The sequence below is a fragment of the Coregonus clupeaformis genome, unplaced genomic scaffold (assembly GCF_020615455.1).
Source record: "Coregonus clupeaformis isolate EN_2021a unplaced genomic scaffold, ASM2061545v1 scaf1497, whole genome shotgun sequence".
Taxonomy (NCBI): Eukaryota; Metazoa; Chordata; class Actinopteri; order Salmoniformes; family Salmonidae; genus Coregonus; species Coregonus clupeaformis.
Window position 1 is genome coordinate 14,667 of NW_025534951.1, and position 19,368 is coordinate 34,034.

Below are 19,368 nucleotides of genomic sequence, written 5' to 3' on the forward strand. Positions count from 1 at the left end.
AATGCTATGAGATCCTATCCCTCACTAGTTGATAAACCTGCAACAGAAAATGAATATGTTGACGTAAGCTGAACTGTAGCCTATTCATTGATGCTCCTCTGGAGCATGCTGAAGTTCAAACTAGATTTGCATAAAACAAATGCAATGCCACCAGGTTCCGCTAAAGGTAACATAAAGATATTAACATTTTGTGGCCATAAAATGATATAGGGAGAACACATTTGACTATGAACAAACATGAAAAAAGAAGCTCCAAACATTAAAAGATAAGTTCGTTAAAGCCACAGTTGGATATGTAAATGGAATGGGAGTTTACTGTGTTCAATGATGTAATTCTCAAAGCACACAGTGGTTTGATGGACTGTTTGCTCACCCCACAAGGACATCACATGTGAGTGAAATCAACTCCTAGCATGTAAGTAACTCTATGTTTGTGTTCATGTGTGAGGAATATGATTCAATCCTATTTGTCATGGTAAAATTCAAATATTGAGTTGATGATGTTGTATCACTATCTTACCTGAGTGATGGCAGAATGATATGTCTGGGAATAAGCAGACATCACTGTGTTGATAATCAGAAGGCATGGCTAGGTTCTGTTAGTGCTGACGCATTGTTGAAAACAAACAGAATGTGTTAGGTATACGTTGTAGTATTAAGTAGTGTTAGCCTAGGTGTCAAGCTGAAATTAAATTGTCAGGCTGTATAGTGTACTGAGTGTAATGTTGAATGAGTGGTAAGGGCTATGACAGTATGTTGAAAACGGATTACTTTGTATGTTTTTGTCATTCATATTTTGTACTGCGCTACCCTTAAAACAGCCACGATGTTTATTCTGCATCTACTTCTACTGATATCTGGAACACTGGCTGTGAATTGCTCAAATGCAGGTACTAACACACTAATTATCTCAAACTGTGTTTCATTTTAATGCACTGTGGGACCAAATCAGTGGAGGCTGCTGAGGGGAGGACGGCTCATAATAATGTGTGGAACAGAGCTAATGGAATGGCATCAAACACATGGAAACCATGTGTTTTATGTATTTGATACCATTCCGATCCAGCCATTACCACGAGCTCGTCCTCCCTGATTAAGGTGCCACCAACCTCCTGTGGACAAAATATTGTATAAAGTATTGATAGGGAGGACTTAAGTACACTTGATTTGTGTTGATATAGGTACAATTGGCATATTATTTTATACTGTTGTAATAATTAGAGTAAAAGCTGTAAATAACCCCATTCATGGTTGTTGTAACTCATAAATTGAATTGTAGGGTATCAACCAAATAATAATAATTTTATAAATGTTAGAGATCTATTGCTATTTCATTTCCATAGATGCTACCTTTTGTTTAAACACCACAACTGGGGATATTTCGATGACAATAAAGATTCTACAAGAGACTATCACAATCACAGATGAAGCTAATGATAATTTGAAAGGCTATTGGGCGTCCAGTGAATGCTATGTTGAGTGCACCTCAATGAATCTGACCTCAATTAACCTAACTGAGTGTCAGACGGTGCAGATTACTGAAGTGAAGAACTCAACCAACAAGTTCATCTTCAAGATATGTGAGCAAATCAACGTATTTTTATTATATTCATAATGTAGAAATTCTGGATGAAATGTGAAACTTTAGCTGTGATTCCTCTGTCATTTCATAGGTTTTGTATATTCATTGCAAAATGACAGTAATAATCCCTCCTAAACTGTAATGTTAGTACAAAGGCTCTTTTTTGTCTCTCAGCTTCCTCCATGTGTGAGGTCACCAATTGTACTGTGGAAGCAATCACTGCCCTGATGAGAGGGATACAAGGCCATCCCAATGAAGGTCTAAAGGACCTTGGAAGGATCCTGAACATGCGAAATATGTGTACACACCTGTTTAAAGCCAATCCGACCATGGCGATGATGTTTATTGGGTAAGTAACCAGCCAACCGATTTCCATTGACTTCTGACAGAGATTTTAACAGTCATACATTAACTTTGATAACCTGCCCTGTATCTGTGCTGTATTTTCAGCGCTGAACGGGGCCTCGTACACAACATCATGAACATCTCATTCACTAAAGATTCTGTGTCCTACAACTTCAGGGATCTGGCTCTGACTGTGTTCAACCTGACCAACCTAACCAGTGCTAATGACAAAATGGTCCAAATAATAGTCCCAGAGGTAGGGCTGCTGTTATCTGGGTTTGTGTTTGGGCATCTTGTCTCAAATTGAGGTCAGAGAGGTACCCAACCTATAGAACGTGTAAATGTCAAATGTATACGTCCTGAGTAAATATGTGGTCCTCTGTAGCTCAGCTGGTAGAGCACAGCGCTTGTAACGCCAAGGTAGTGGGTTCGATCCCCGGGACCACCCATACACAAAAAAAAATGTATGCACGCATGACTGAAAGTCGCTTTGGATAAAAGCGTCTGCTAAATGGCATATTCTTTTTTTATTATTATTTTTGTATATTTTATGTACATATTGTAATACTCTGACTGCAGAAAGGGACCAGCTAATGAGAATGAGTATAGTATGTCAGCTAGGTACTTATTTTCTCGCTAATCACTGCACTTCACATGTCACTACTATTACTGAAGGTATAGATACCCAATATAGCCATAGATTGAAAAATGTATGCACTCACTAACTGTAAGTCGCTCTGGATAAGAGCGTCTGCTAAATGACTAAAATGTGAATGTAAATGTAATCCATGGCTTAAAATCATTTAGCTCCTCCCTGAGAACAAACCTTACATTCCGGAAATGTGGATCCCTATTGATGCACTCCAGAACATCCCAGAGGAAGAGCGTAAAGTGGCCGTGGTCACCTATACATCACCCAATCAGTTCTTGGTAGGACTTCTCATATTATGCATCTATTCTATAATTCAATTCAATCATTCTTCCAATTCAATGAATTTAAATAAATGAAGAATTGTGTGATTTGATGGACTAGGCTTTCATGAAATCGCGACCCTCATAATCTTCCATGTCAATATCACCCTCTTCTATCCAGTTTAAAGAGGAACTCATGAGAACCATAGTCATGCGGATAGAGATGGAGGGCGACAGACGACTTGAGAACTTGATCACTCCACTGAAGATGAAGTTCAAGTTGCTTGACCCTAAAATACCAGTAAATTGTCATCATAAGATTTAGGATGTTCCTGTAATTGACTCCAAATGTATTTGGACAGTGACACATTTTTGGTTGTTTTGGCTCTGTACTCCAGGACTATGAGTACAGAGTCAATGACTATGAGGTTAAAGTGCAGACTGTCAGCTTTAATTTTCATCCATATTGGGTGAACTGTTTAGAAATTACAGCCCTTTTTGTACATAGTCTCTCCATTTTAGGGGACCAAAGGTATTGCGACTAATTAATTTATATGTGTATTAAAGTAGTCAAAAGTTTAGTATTTGGTCCCATATTCCTAGCACGCAATGATTACATCAAGCTTGTGAATCTACAAACTTGTTGGATGCATTTGTTGTTTGTTTTGGTTGTGTTTCAGATTACTTTGTGCCCAATATAAATTAATGTTAAATAATGTATTGTGTCATTTTGGAGTCACTTTTATTGTAAATAACAATAGAATATGTTTCTAAACACTTTAACACATTAATGTGGATGCTACCATGATTACGGAAAGTCCTGAATGAATCGTGAATAACGATGAGTGAGAAAGTTACAGATGCACAAATATAATTCCCCCACAAAAATGCTAACCTCCCCTGTTATTGTAATGGTGAGAGTTTATCATGTCTTGGGGGTATGATATTTGTACATCTGTAACTTTCTCACTCATCATTATTATTATTATAAACGGTTCACCCGATATGGATGAAAATACCCTCAAATTAAAGCGGACAGTCTGCACTTCAACCTCATAGTCATTAAATCCAAAGTGCTGGAGTACAGAGCCAAAACAACAAAACATGTATCACTGTCCCAATACTTTTGGAGCTCACTGTAGTTCATAGTTGATTCTATTATTGCATTTGTGTATCTTACAGTTGCAGTTGTTTTTTTCTACAGGTGAATTACAGCCTGTCATGTAAATATTTCAATGAATATGGTGTGTATATTTCTGTTACAGTATGTAGGCCTACAGTAACTATGTTAGCATAAAACTACAGTCCTTTACATACCACAGTCCTTTGCATAACATTTTGTTGTTGTCTCATGTGGCAATATAAGCTGTACACATACTGACTGCATTTGTGAATGACTAGAAATTGTACTCTCTTCCAAAAAGGGAACATAAACCTCCCAGACACTGTCTTTTGGAAAACGGATGGATGTGTTACTAAGATCAACAACAGTGTGATCAACAACAGTGTGGTGGAGTGTATCTGTAACCATGCTACTCCATTTGCCGTGCTACTGGTGATCAATTTATATCAATCTATTTACCTATCCACATCATTCTATCGTAAATGTAATCTGGTGATAGTCGTCATGCTTTATCCATTCTTACCCCCTCCAGATCGCTGACCTATCTATTGACAGTGTGCACTGGCAGGTCTTGTCTTACATCAGCTATATTGGCTGTGGCTTGTCTGCCTTCTTCACCGCCATATCGCTCCTCACCTACGTCATTACCGCGTATGTGACCCCACCTCACCCAAATGTTGTGTGCCCTCTTTTCCCTTCTTTCTCAATATTCAATTGTATCTCTTCAGTTGTATGTTTTATCCCATGTCTATTTAAGCATTATCCCTGCATCTGTATATGACTGCACCCATATTAGTCTATCTATCCACCCTGTTATATCAGTTGTCTGATACTATTGTACCCTTACTTTAGGAAGTCCAGGGTGGACAACGCCAACAGCATCCACGTGTCACTGAGCGGGGCTTTGTTCCTGCTCAACACCTCCTTCCTGCTCAACGAGTGGGGGGCCAGTCTGGGCATCGGAGGCGTGTGTATCTTCATTGCGGCGGCCATTCACTACAGCCTCCTCAGCTGTTTCACCTGGATGGCCATTGAAGCTGTCCACCTGTATCTCCTCCTGGTCAAGGTGTTCAACACTTACTACCGACACTATATGGCCAAGCTGTCTGTCATTGGCTGGGGTAAATGAATCAGTTATAAACATGTTCATTCAGGTGCGAGCGACAGTGAAACAAGATATTGCGTACATGCAACCGTGGTCAGAAATGTGAATACACTCATCCTGTGTGTGCACTGCTCAGGAGTCCCTGGTATCATTGTGGGAGTTTCATTGGCAGTCAAGGATATCAAACCATTATATGGACCTACAGAAATGACTATGGCAGACACTAACCAAACAAATACAATGTGAGTAAATGTTATCTTTCTCTTTTTGAATGTTCACTTTATATCAATACAATTTCAGTGGTGGCCTAATGTACAGTTGTATATTTATGTTCCTATTCAACGATCTATTTGGAGATCAATAGGTGAATATTAAGGACAAGGTGATTATGTGTTTGGTAAAGACCAGATGCAGTTTGTCCAATAGAATCACTGTTTAATCACTATGTCACTGCATTTTAACCAACACTCTCTCCCCATCCCAGCTGCTGGATCATGGACATCCCCTTCTTCTACACTATGAACCTGGCCTACTTCACCCTCATCTTTGTCCTTAACTCTGGCATTCTGTTAACGGTGACCACCCGGATCTGCCAGCTGCAGCGCTATGGCAGTAAGGGCAAGCCTGGGAAGGCAAGCCTGGCCTGGAAGGAAATCTGCACCGTCCTGGGTCTGACCTGCCTGCTGGGCATCACCTGGGGCCTGGCCTTCCTCAGCTACGGCTATGTCAACCTTCCCATCCTCTACCTGTTCAGCATCTTCAACTCCCTCCAAGGTGACCCAGGGAACATCACGAAAGACAGGGACAGACAGAAAGAGATAGTAAAGCTGATGTAGAGGGGTGGAAGGGAAGAGAGTGGAGATAAAATAAGATTATGTACAAAGGGAGAGGAGTCTCAGGTAGAGAAAAGGAGGGCGTGTGATGTTTAGGATTCTCAATCACACTAACTCTAATCAGCCCCATGATCTTGAATAGTTTGAAAGCACCTGTTATTGAGCACCTATGTGGGTGCAGTTTGGGTGATGATCTGTCTGTGTTTCTCTCTCTAAGGATTCTTTATATTCCTATGGATCTGTGGCACTGCCGGGAAAGACAGGGATCGGGCGGCGAACACCAAGAGCACATCAGCAGCTCTGAACACCTCTACAGCCAAACCCAAGGAGGAGATGTTCCCTGGCAACATCCCCTACCAGTAAACAATGTCTGTCCACAATGGAGATCACTCATGTCTACTTAGATGGCAAGGGGAGTTTTTGCTCTGCGTCTAATGGCATAAGCATTGTCTCTTTCAAATTGAGTTATGGTTTCTACACTGGTTGTGTTGATGTATTTTCTTCTGTATCATTGCAATGCATTTATTGGGAAAGTGCTTTGAAGTGTATGTTGTTTATGATTATCAAGTTGCTGAACTGACTGTTGCATAATTAGTCAGTGAAAAACTAAAGGATTTAGTTTCCTGCATACCATGAGGTTTCTCTGTGATTGCTGTTGTAAAGCAAAATAAAATTAGCTTCTCAACTGTACTGATAATAAGGCACATATATATATATTATTTTATGATACTGTCAATATTCTGTTTCAAATTAGTTATGATAATGTTGTCGTGACGTGACTTACTTTAATGTATGACTGTTATTTATCTAATCACCTAACTATGTTTAATTGTCACATTAATCATGTAACAATTAACTCATTATGAATTTGGGGCATCACGGAATAAGTTGTTTAACGAGTTACCATCTCCCAAATTAAACTCTTCGATATATATATATGTTATATATCAATAAGTCACTTATCAAATAATTACCTCTTATCAGTCTCATTCTGAATGCCGCATAATCCTTGAACCTGCAAGAACCCTAACCTTATTGATGAATCAGCAATACACAAATTGGCTTAATTATTTACTTATTTACTAACTAACACAATACAAACACACACACACACAGGTTATTGATTACTTACGTAATACAATGAAAACCGGTCCCTAGTGGACTGGACTAACAATAGCATGAATGCTTGGGTAGAAGGAGGGTCAGAGTGGAAGGGAGAGAGGGGGGGGAGGAGACAAAGGAATTCACCTATCGGACATTTGTAAACTACGCTCACGGAAATACAAATGCTTAGAACCCTAATCATCGCTCATTCGGATTAGAAATGCAACATGTATTTACGTGTAGCTGTCCTCGATAGTTGAGTTGATGATGTAGGACTCTGGTTTGCCCACCAGAGATCCCAATGTCCTTGGTAGAGTTTCTGGTTGTAGTGGTTGTTAGAATGGATACTTCAGCGTACCCTGTAGTTCGTAGAGTTGATCTGTTAGATAGATACTTCAGATGTACCAACGGTTGTCGGAGAGGGATTGTCCTTCCCAACTCGTGTCTTTAGTGAAAGTTCTCTAGACGACTATACATGCCAGCTGCAGACTGAGATGATAAGGTCTAGTACATTCTCTTCTTCTTCACCTCGTGTAGAGGTTGAGAGTTTCAGAGTTTCACAATTTTCCCATATTCAGCTCGTGCTGCATGTCGGCTGGTCTGTAGAGTTTAAACCATTTTGTAAAGTATAGCTCACGCTTCACATCTGCTGGTCTGTAGACGTTCAACCACATGCTACATCCGGCTTATACCATAGTCTGCTTGGTCTAACCATTTTAAGCCGTATAGCTTCAGCTTCACGCTTCCTGGTCTTCTTGGTCTAACCATTTTAAGCCGTGTAGCTTCAGCTTCACGCTTCCTGGTCTAGTAGAAATTCAACCATTTGCAACATCCGTCTTATACCGTAATCTGCTTGGTCTGAGGTGAATTTCGTCAGGAGGGGTTTTATACTTGAGTAGAAAAGTGGGCGTTTCATCATGTTTATGCTCATCTGGGCGTGGCCACTGACTGAGAACAAGTCAATATGGAAAACAATCATCTCATCTAGAATGCTAAAATCACATTGTTATCTTCACAAAAATATTATTATACTTAATCATTCGTTTTCTACAACAATTAGATGCAAATCCCATAACTGGGAAGTGTACACCCCCAGATATACAGTTATGTTGTTCCACCATCTTTAATGACATCACAACATAGTAACGAATTCGACATGATTGTTCTTTAAGTCCCCACCGACCATTTCCCACATTCTTTGTGGTAGAAATATTGTTTCATTATCCACTTTTGGATGTCGGAGTTTTGGCGTGAAGAATCTCTGTGTTAACAAAGGGGTCCTTTCTCCCAATACTTCATGGCAAGGAAGAGAAAGTCTGCACGGTATTCACGACCGGTCATAAAACTGGCCCCCAGGAGAGGGGGTGTTCAAACCTTTGCCTAGCCGGCATCTTTAATCCTCAGCCCATGAGGGCAAGTCAGGATAAAGCCCACATATTCTCAACACGTTGAGACACAGCACTCTTATGTGATAGACCTTTTCACACAGCCTCATCAATATTAGTTTCACAATCTATCCCTTGCTTTTCTACAGTCTAGCCAACTATGGAAAGTGTGTTGCAATCTTGTAATGTTTTTTTTACATTTTAACTAATATCACTTCTGCAGAAAGTGTCTCACTGTGAGCAATAGGTTCTCAAATGCGCTCGCGATTGACCATTTCCTTATGATTGTGAAACAGAGATCCTCTTTTCTAGTAATGTTCTGGTGAGTGGCAGAATGAATCTTAGAGATGTTGTTGTAATGATGAATGTCTGTATGAGACAAATGCCACCATCTAGGATTTTTTTCTGATTCTCACTGAAATGTTTTAAATATATTGATTTACCTAACATTAACCCCTCACACACCAACCCTTCCCCCCCAAAAGGACTATAAAGGAAATAAGCTTTCAAGCTTTATTGTGTTATTCTTGATGATTTTTCTTAAATTGTGTGTGGAGGCGTCTTATATACAGTATGTTTTTATTTTATTTTATTGTTTAATAAATTGAATCAATCACTAATAAAAGTGTTGTATTCATTACATGCTGTGTTTACAATAGCCTACTTGTATTCACCCAAGTAGACTATCGTGGAATTTGATAAAGAAATCAACTTCCTGCATGTGCAAATATGTCCAACCCCATCTGTAATTGTAGTGACGATATGAAACCAGGAAACATCAACACACAAGCGAAGATCAACTAAGACAGACCTTTAACCCATCAGAGGTCACAGATTGAAAGAGGGAGAGAGTGATGAAGACCAGTGATTTCATTCTCATATTTATATGCATCCCTGCAACCCTGAGTACCAATGGTAAGCTCCTGTTTTGTTTCTATGTTTTGACCAAGTGTTAAAAGGGATGGCACATGTGGATGAGTATAGGTTGAGTATAGGTTGACATTCATGGACATCAGTGAAAAGAGGTGGACCAGTTAAATATTAAATCTGGATTGGCCAACCCTGGCCAGGAGAGCTGTCATATTTAAATAAGATACCTAATCAAGGTCTGTTAAATATACGTGATTAGTTCAACCAGGTGTGTCTCAACTTGGCTGAAAAAAAGCTTGCACTCACTGCGGCTCTCGAGGACCAGGGTTTGCCACCCCAGATTGACGTGGTCCCCACTGAGTTTTTGTCACCAACATTGGCTTTAGTGCTAGAGTGCCTACAGTAGTTTTTGATCTGGTTGTTTTAATGTGATTGTCTTGAGATGAAGCATTGTCATTTTCAGAGTGATACATGCACTATAATGGCTAACCTTGTCAATAACGTTTCCAGACAATCTTCCAAACTGTAAAGATGCTCTTGAAGATTGTCTTCGCAAAGAAGTGGCATGGACCAGGTACTCCAATAAAAGTCTTGCACCTATCCTTATCCTTTATTGTAATTGGGTTTTAACATGCCATGGATATCACAAAAATTGACATACCTGTTAAGCCTTTTAACTACAAAGTTAAACATTTAGCTAGTCCATATTGCAATGTCCATTATGTTTACATTTTAGTCATTTAGCGCTCTTATCCAGAGCGACTTACAGTAGTGAGTGCATACATATTTGTACATTCATATACTGGACCCCTGTGGGAAAGGAACCCACAACCCTGGCGTTGCAAGAGCCATGCTCTTACCAACTGAGGTACACAGGATTTTATATCCATTTGTATCCATTTATTAGTTGAATATAAGAAAGGGGTTTGTGTTTTTGGTAGGTGTTATGAGGATAGAATTACAAGGTGCACTGTAAAGGCCAGAATGCCCATCCCAAACTTCTACAGATGGTCTGTCAACTCATCTAACCAGGTGAGATCATTAATACATTGCTGTTGATCTCACAACCTTCTGGTTCAGTCATATACAGTGGGGAGAACAAGTATTTGATACACTGCCGATTTTGCAGGTTTTCCTACTTACAAAGCATGTAGAGGTCTGTAATTTTTATCATAGGTACACTTAAACTGTGAGAGACGAAATCTAAAACAAAAATCCAGAAGATCACATTGTATGATTTTTAAGTAATTAATTTGCATTTTATTGCATGACATAAGTATTTGATACATCAGAAAAGCAGAACTTAATATTTGGTACAGAAACATTTGTTTGCAATTAAAGAGATCATAGTTTCCTGTAGGTCTTGACCAGGTTTGCACACACTGCAGCAGGGATTTTGGCCCACTCCTCCATACAGACCTTCTCCAGATCCTTCAGGTTTCGGGGCTGTCGCTGGGCAATACGGACTTTCAGCTCCCTCCAAATATTTTCTATTGGGTTCAGGTCTGGAGACTGGCTAGGCCACTCCCGGACCTTGAGATGCTTCTTACGGAGCCACTCCTTAGTTGCCCTGGCTGTGTGTTTCGGGTCGTTGTCATGCTGGAAGACCCAGCCACGACCCATCTTCAATGCTCTTACTGAGGGAAGGAGGTTGTTGGCCAAGATCTCGCGATACATGGCCTCATCCATCCTCCCCTCAATACGGTGCAGTCGTCCTGTCCCCTTTGCAGAAAAGCATCCCCAAAGAATGATGTTTCCACTTCCATGCTTCACGGTTGGGATGGTGTTCTTGGGGTTGTACTCATCCTTCTTCTTCCTCCAAACACGGCGAGTGGAGTTTAGACCAAAAAGCTTTATTTTTGTCTCATCAGACCACATGACCTTCTCCCATTTCTCCTCTGGATCATCCGGATGGTCAATGACAAACTTCAGACGGGCCTGGACATGCGCTGGCTTGAGCAGGGGGACCTTGCGTGCGCTGCAGGATTTTAATCCATGACGGCGTAGTGTGTTACTAATGGTTTTCTTTGAGACTGTGGTCCCAGCTCTCTTCAGGTCATTGACCAGGTCCTGCCGTGTAGTTCTGGGCTGATCCCTCACCTTCCTCATGATCATTGATGCCCCATGAGGTGAGATCTTGCATGGAGCCCCAGACCGAGGGTGATTGACCGTCATCTTGAACTTCTTCCATTTTCTAATAATTGCGCCAACAGTTGTTGCCTTCTCACCAAGCTGCTTGCCTATTGTCCTGTAGCCCATCCCAGCCTTGTGCAGGTCTACAATTTTATCCCTGATGTCGTTACACAGCTCTCTGGTCTTGGCCATTGTGGAGAAGTTGGAGTCTGTTTGATTGAGTGTGTGGACAGGTGTCTTTTATACAGGTAACGAGTTCAAACAGGTGCAGTTAATACAGGTAATGAGTGGAGAACAGGGGGGCTTCTTAAAGAAAAACTAACAGGTCTGTGAGAGCCGGAATTCTTACTGGTTGGTAGGTGATCAAATACTTATGTCATGCAATTTTTAATTACTTAAAAATCATACAATGTGATTTTCTGGATTTTTGTGTTAGATTCCGACTCTCACAGTTGAAGTGTACCTATGATAAAAATTACAGACCTCTACATGCTTTGTACGTAGGAAAACCTTCAACATCGGCAGTGTATCAAATACTTGTTCTCCCCACTGTATACCGGGGTGCAGCAACAGTGAAGACTTCCGATACAAGCTAATCTCATGTTTTTTTTACTGTTGCATATTGCAATTTTGGGTATTTCCAATGATATGTTGCACACAAAATTGTAATGTCCATTAATTCCACCATAGGCAGAAGAGAGCACGGATTCTGGACACAGAGTGCACATCCCTGCACATGCCCTCCAGAGAAGCAAGAGGAACGTCTCTCATAGCACTGTGCACATTACATTGGCTGTACTCAACAGCTCTCTATTCAGGGTTGGTAACTGACTCTAAGGCTATTCTTAGTTTTAGCTGAAACCACCAATGGTAATGGATGTAAAAGTATCACTGCTGCCATATCAGGTATACAATTTATCACTACAGTAAAACAATGAATATATTATTTAGTATCATGAAGTCATTTAAGACAAATGTTTCTTACAAGGCCCTTGAGGAAGGATTTTATGAAAGTAAAAGGCACATATGACCTCTCTGAATGACATTTGCTCCTCTTTTGCTGCGTTCTGTTGCACTTCCCTCCAATGTTGCCAACAGCTTGGTCCAGTTCGAGGCTTTAGATCAGGGGAGGTCCTGGGGCAGTCTGTGCTGGCTGTGAGGGTGGGGGACCACGGTGTGAGTGACCTTGACCAGCCTGTCAGAATCGCCTTCAGAAACACAAATGTGGTGGGTGAATGGACAGCCTGTGGAAAGGAGGCCACTTGACACTAACTGGAGGAATAAGACTGTGACTGTGCACCTATCTCTAAAACAAATATTAGTCTAGTCTATACTTCAATGAAGTAACCATACATTTTACACACTGTGTGTTTTACATTCTTTGTTTCAGACTGAGAGAGGGACTTGTGTTTTCTGGAAGGACTCAGAAAATAATAATGGCGAAGGTGGGGGATATGGCTCAACTCATCTTTTAATGGTTGAATGACTGCTGTAGACTACCATGTTATTTTCCTGTGTATGTGGGTGTTTGTGTGTGTGTGTGTGTTGAACTCCCTTTGCTAGGTGTGTGTGTGTGTGACATTTGTGGCTTTTCTGTCTGCAGGGGACTGGAGCTCAGAGGGTTGTATTACAAGCCTCATTCATGGAGAGTTTGTGTGCAGCTGCAACCATCTCAGCTTCTTTGCAGTGCTTGTGGTAAACATGTGCTACAGTTGTATATACAGTGGGGGGAAAAAGTATTTAGTCAGCCACCAATTGTGCAAGTTCTCCCACTTAAAAAGATGAGAGAGGCCTGTAATTTTCATCATAGGTACACGTCAACTATGACAGACAAATTGAGAGAAAAAAAATCCAGAAAATCACATTGTAGGATTTTTAATGAATTTATTTGCAAATTATGGTGGAAAATAAGTATTTGGTCACCTACAAACAAGCAAGATTTCTGGCTCTCACAGACCTGTAACTTCTTCTTTAAGAGGCTCCTCTGTCCTCCACTCGTTACCTGTATTAATGGCACCTGTTTGAACTTGTTATCAATATAAAAGACACCTGTCCACAACCTCAAACAGTCACACTCCAAACTCCACTATGGCCAAGACCAAAGAGCTGTCAAAGGACACCAGAAACAAAATTGTAGACCTGCACCAGGCTGGGAAGACTGAATCTGCAATAGGTAAGCAGCTTGGTTTGAAGAAATCAACTGTGGGAGCAATTATTAGGAAATGGAAGACATACAAGACCACTGATAATCTCCCTCGATCTGGGGCTCCACGCAAGATCTCACCCCGTGGGGTCAAAATGATCACAAGAACGGTGAGCAAAAATCCCAGAACCACACGGGGGGGGACCTAGTGAATGACCTGCAGAGAGCTGGGACCAAAGTAACAAAGCCTACCATCAGTAACACACTACGCCGGCAGGGACTCAAATCCTGCAGTGCAAGACGTGTCCCCCTGCTTATGCCAGTACATGTCCAGGCCCGTCTGAAGTTTGCTAGAGTGCATTTGGATGATCCAGAAGGTATTGGGAGAATGTCATATGGTCAGATGAAACCAAAATATAACTTTTTGGTAAAAACTCAACTCGTCGTGTTTGGAGGACAAAGAATGCTGAGTTGCATCCAAAGAACACCATACCTACTGTGAAGCATGGGGGTGGAAACATCATGCTTTGGGGCTGTTTTTCTGCAAAGGGACCAGGACGACTGATCCGTGTAAAGGAAAGAAAGAATGGGGCCATGTATCGTGAGATTTTGAGTGAAAACCTCCTTCCATCAGCAAGGGCATTGAAGATGAAACGTGGCTGGGTCTTTCAGCATGACAATGATCCCAAACACACCGCCCGGGCAACGAAGGAGTGGCTTCGTAAGAAGCATTTCAGGTCCTGGAGTGGCCTAGCCAGTCTCCAGATCTCAACCCCATAGAAAATCTTTGGAGGGAGTTGAAAGTCCGTGTTGCCCAGCGACAGCCCCAAAACATCACTGCTCTAGAGGAGATCTGCATGGAGGAATGGGCCAAAATACCAGCAACAGTGTGTGAAAACCTTGTGAAGACTTACAGAAAACGTTTGACCTGTGTCATTGCCAACAAAGGGTATATAACAAAGTATTGAGAAACTTTTATTGACCAAATACTTATTTTCCACCATCATTTGCAAATAAATTCATTAAAAATCCTACAATGTGATTTTCTGGATTTTTTTTCTCTCATTTTGTCTGTCATAGTTGACGTGTACCTATGATGAAAATTACAGGCCTCTCTCATCTTTTTAAGTGGGAGAACTTGCACAATTGGTGGTTGACAAAATACTTTTTTCCCCCACTGTATAGATCATTACTTTGATAATTTGAATAACTCTATACAAAGCTGTGTAATACATGTGTAATAGTGTTGCTTCCGTCCCTCTCCTCGCCCCTACCTGGGCTTGAACCAGGGACCATCTGCACACATCGACAACAGTCACCCTCGAAGCACCGTTATCCGTCGCTCCACAAAAGCCGCGGCCCTTGCAGAGCAAGGGAAACAACTACTTCAAGGTCTCAGAGCGAGTGACGTCACCGATTGAAACGCTACTAGTGCGCACCGCTAACTAGCTAGCCATTTCACACCGGTTACACTCACCCCCCTTTTGACCTCCTCCTTTTCCGCAGCAACCAGTGATCCGGGTCAACAGCATCAATGTAACAGTGTTGCTTCTGTACCTCTCCTCACCCCTACCTGGGCTTGAACCAGGGACCCTCTGCACACATCGACAACAGTCACCCTCGAAGCACCGTTACCCGTCGCTCCACAAAAGCCGCAGCCCTTGCAGAGCAAGGGAAACAACTACTTCAAGGTCTCAGAGCGAGTGACGTCACCGATTGAAACGCTACTAGTGCGCACCGCTAACTAGCTAGCCATTTCACACCGGTTACACATGCAAAGACTGATATAGAGTCTTCAAAACACTCACTTTAAATGGATAGTTCACCCAAATTACAACATATCATATTGGTTTCCTTACTCTATAAGCAGTCTAACGACAAGGTATGACAGCAATCCATGCTTTGGTTTGTTTACCTGGCCACTGTTTCCAAATGCTAATGTTTTAGCATTTGTGGCAAAAATCCAATGCAAGTCAATGATACAGATATTAGCATATTTTGTGCTTCATGTCCAAATCATCTATAAGTAACTTAATTGTGCTATGCAATCAATTGTAGATACTTTAGGATAATTTGGACATGAAGTGTGAAAAATGCTAACAGGTACCATTGACTTGCATTGGATTTGTACCACAGATGCTAAAACGTTAACTTGGGTGAACTATCACTTTAATAATTACAAAAAAATTATTATTTTTTTTGGGGGGGTCAGTCCTAGCTGGTAGCATACTCTTGATTCCTTATCCTATTTTCCCACTGACAGAACTCAAAGTTGTCTGTAGACCCTGTGAATGCTGCCAACCTAGGCTACATCTCCTACATTGGTTCATCATTCACTGTAGTTTTCACAACAGCAACCCTTGTCATGTACATATGTCTTAGGTAAGTGTTCTCTCTTCCTTGAAAATAAACAGAGTAGTTAAACCATTCACAATGCAGCTACACATTCACAAACATGTCAAAAATATTTACCAATTAAATTCAAAGTAGAGGTAAGTGAGAGAACTCACTAATCTGTCCACAGACTAAGGCCTGATCATAGAAATAGATCATAAATAAATTATACATTATATAAACATCTCTGTGGGCCTTAGCCTCTTGTTTTCTGTCCCCATAGGAAGGGGCGTTCTGAACAGTCAATAGGTATTCATGTGCAGCTGACAGGAGCACTCCTGTTTCTGCACCTCTCCTACCTCTTGAGCGAGTGGTGGGTGTGGCATGAGGCTGATGGGGCTGAGGGACGTGTCTGTCTGGCCTTTGGGTTGATACTGCACTGGGCTCTCCTGTCCACCTTCACCTGGTTGGCTATTGAAGGCTTCCATCTCTACATGCTGTTAGTCCGCATCTTCAACATCTATATCAGCAAATACCTGCTCAAACTGAGCCTGGTTGGATGGGGTGAGATCACAAGTTACACTTCTAAGCATTTCTTACTTTGACAGTTGAGCAATATTCTACACCATTCAATGTATAGTCTAAATGCAGTCCCTGATTCCAGGCATACCCACTGCGACTGTGGTAGCCTGTGGTTTCTCAGGAGTCTACGGCAGACATAGTTTCTACATGAAGGGTGACAATAATGGCTCATCAACAGACATGTAAGGTTTAATTCACAGTATTTTGTCACAAGAAGTTAATATTTAAATATACAGTACCAGTCAAAGGTTTGGACACACCTACTCATTCCAGGGTTTTTCTTTATTTTTACTATTGTCTACATTGTAGAATAATAGTAAAGACATCAAAACTATGAAATAACACATATGGAATCATGTAGTAACCAAAAAAGTGTTAAACAAATCAAAATATATTTTATATTTAAGATTCCTCAAAGTAGCCACCCTTTGCCTTGATGACAGCTTTGCACACGCTTGGCATTCTCTCAACCAGCTTCACCTGGAATGCTTTTCCAACAGTCTTTAAGGAGTTCCCACATATGCTGAGCACTTGTTGGCTGCTATTTCTTCACTCTGCCGTCCGACTCATCACAAACCATCTCAATTGGGTTGAGGTCGGGGGATTGTGGAGGCCAGGTCATCTGATGCAGCACTCCATCACTCTCCTTCTTGGTAAAATAGCCCTTATACAGCCTGGAGGTGTGTTGGGTCATTGTCCTGTTGAAAAACAAATTATAGTCCCACTAAGCCCAAACCAGATGAGATGGCGTATCGCTGCAGAATGCTGTGGTAGCAATGCTGGTTAAGTGTGTCCATGCTTTACGGTGGGAACTATACATGCGGAGATAATCCGTTCACCCACAACGCGTCTCACAAAGACACGGCGGTTTGAACCAAAAATCTCAAATTTGGACTCCAAACCAAAGGACAAATGTCCACCGGTCTAATGTCCATTGCGTGTGTTTCTTGGCCCAAGCAGGCCTCTTCTTCTTATTGGTGTCCTTTAGTAGTGGTTTCTTTGCAGCAATTCAACCATGAAGGCCTGATTCACACACTCTTCTCTGAAGAGTTGATGTTGAGATGTGTCTGTTACTTGAACTCTGTGAACCATTTATTTGGCCTGCAATTTCTGAGGCTGGTAACTCTAATGAACTTATCCTCTGCAGCAGAGGTAACTCTGGGTCTTCCATTCCTGTGGCGGTCCTCATGAGAGCCAGTTTCATCATAGCGCTTGATGGTTTTTGTGACTGCACTTGAAGAAACTTTAAAAGTTCTTGAAATTTTCCAGATTGACTGACCTTCATGTCTTAAAGTAATGATGGACTGTCGTTTGTCTTTGCTTAAATGAGCTGTTCTTGCCATAAAATAGACTTGGTCTTTTACCAAATAGGGCTATCTTCTGTATACACCCCCTACCTTGTCACAACACACCTGATTGGCTCAAACGTATTAAGACGGAAATAAATTCCACAAATTAACTTTTAAGAAGGCATACCTGTTAATTGAAATGAATTCCAGGTGACTACCTCATGAAGCTGGTTGAGAGAATGCCAAGAGTGTGCAAAGCTGTCAACAAGGCAAATGGTGGCTATTTGAATAATCTATTTTGATTTGTTTAACACTTTTTGGTTACTACATGATTCCATATGTGTTATTTCATAGTTTTGATCTCTTCACTATTATTCTACAATGTAGACAATAGTAAAAATAAAGAAAAACCCTTGAATGAGTAGGTGTGTCCAAACTTTTGTCACAAGAAGTTAATATTTAAATATACAGTACCAGTCAAAGGTTTGGACACACCTACTCTGGTATTATATACGTAGCCATGAAAACAAACAAAAGTTCAAATGGACTCTTTTCTAACTGCAGATGTTGGATAAGCAGTGCTACAGACAGCCCTGGAGTGGTGGTCAGCTACGTCACAGTGAGTGGATACTTGGGCCTGGTCTTCCTCTTCAACACAGCCATGCTAGGTGTGGTGGTGGTGAAGCTATGGGGGAAGAGAGGGAAGGGTAGGATGTGGAAGGACTGGGCCACGGTCCTGGGGCTCAGCTGTGTGCTAGGAGTACCATGGGGGCTGGCGTTCTGCACCTACGGCCCCCTTTCTCTCCCTGGACTGTACCTCTTCAGTATATTCAACTGCTTCCAGGGTCAGTATCCTATCACACACAACCTCTCTAAGGAAAGATATATGATTGACTGCTTTAAATCTGAGTGATCACTGGGTGATTTGTTGCTTTTCAATCCCTCCAACATTATTCCTACTACAGGTGTCTTCTTGTTCCTGTGGTTTCTTGTCCTTTCACGTAAGGGCCGCCCAGAGCGCTCCTCTGTGAAAGACCTTTCCAGTCAAAAGATGATGGAGACAAACCTCAACTGATACTGTGGGACGTGCAACACATTCCAGAATACTTTAAATAGTGTTTGCAGACCATGTCCCATTCAACCCATACAGTGGAGGAAAAAAGTATTTAGTCAGCCACCAATTGTGCAAGTTCTCCCACTTAAAAAGATGAGAGAGGCCTGTAATTTTCATCATAGGTACACGTCAACTATGACAGACAAATTTAGATTTTTTTTTCCTGAAAATCACATTGTAGGATTTTTTATGAATTTATTTGCAAATTATGGTGGAAAATAAGTATTTGGTCACCTACAAACAAGCAAGATTTCTGGCTCTCACAGACCTGTAACTTCTTCTTTAAGAGGCTCCTCTGTCCTCCACTCGTTACCTGTATTAATGGCACCTGTTTGAACTTGTTATCAGTATAAAAGACACATGTCCACAACCTCAAACAGTCACACTCCAAACTCCACTATGGCCAAGACCAAAGAGCTGTCAAAGGACACCAGAAACAAAATTGTAGACCTGCACCAGGCTGGGAAGACTGAATCTGCAATAGGTAAGCAGCTTGGTTTGAAGAAATCAACTG

At 41.3% G+C, this 19,368-nt stretch overlaps 2 protein-coding genes across 2 annotated transcripts; both read left to right on the forward strand.

Moving 5' to 3' along the window:
• The first annotated feature begins 35 nt into the window (after nucleotides 1–35).
• On the forward strand, nucleotides 36–6,624 carry LOC121582313 (adhesion G-protein coupled receptor G2-like). Its single transcript, XM_041898031.2, has 14 exons — nucleotides 36–415; nucleotides 822–890; nucleotides 1,344–1,580; nucleotides 1,757–1,931; nucleotides 2,033–2,183; nucleotides 2,735–2,857; nucleotides 3,021–3,140; nucleotides 4,044–4,083; nucleotides 4,264–4,394; nucleotides 4,495–4,613; nucleotides 4,815–5,083; nucleotides 5,204–5,309; nucleotides 5,552–5,841; nucleotides 6,118–6,624. The coding sequence occupies exons 2-14, from the start codon at nucleotides 827–829 to the stop codon at nucleotides 6,261–6,263; spliced, it is 1,971 nt and encodes a 656-aa protein (XP_041753965.1). The 5' UTR covers nucleotides 36–415; nucleotides 822–826; the 3' UTR covers nucleotides 6,264–6,624.
• Nucleotides 6,625–9,195: 2,571 nt separating this feature from the next.
• On the forward strand, nucleotides 9,196–18,891 carry LOC121583274 (adhesion G protein-coupled receptor G3). Its single transcript, XM_041899455.1, has 12 exons — nucleotides 9,196–9,304; nucleotides 9,770–9,833; nucleotides 10,201–10,291; nucleotides 12,083–12,211; nucleotides 12,491–12,619; nucleotides 12,783–12,837; nucleotides 12,996–13,087; nucleotides 15,799–15,917; nucleotides 16,153–16,433; nucleotides 16,534–16,633; nucleotides 18,305–18,585; nucleotides 18,706–18,891. Exons 1-12 carry the CDS (start codon nucleotides 9,244–9,246, stop codon nucleotides 18,813–18,815), a joined length of 1,512 nt encoding a protein of 503 aa, XP_041755389.1. The 5' UTR covers nucleotides 9,196–9,243; the 3' UTR covers nucleotides 18,816–18,891.
• The last annotated feature ends 477 nt before the right edge of the window (nucleotides 18,892–19,368 follow it).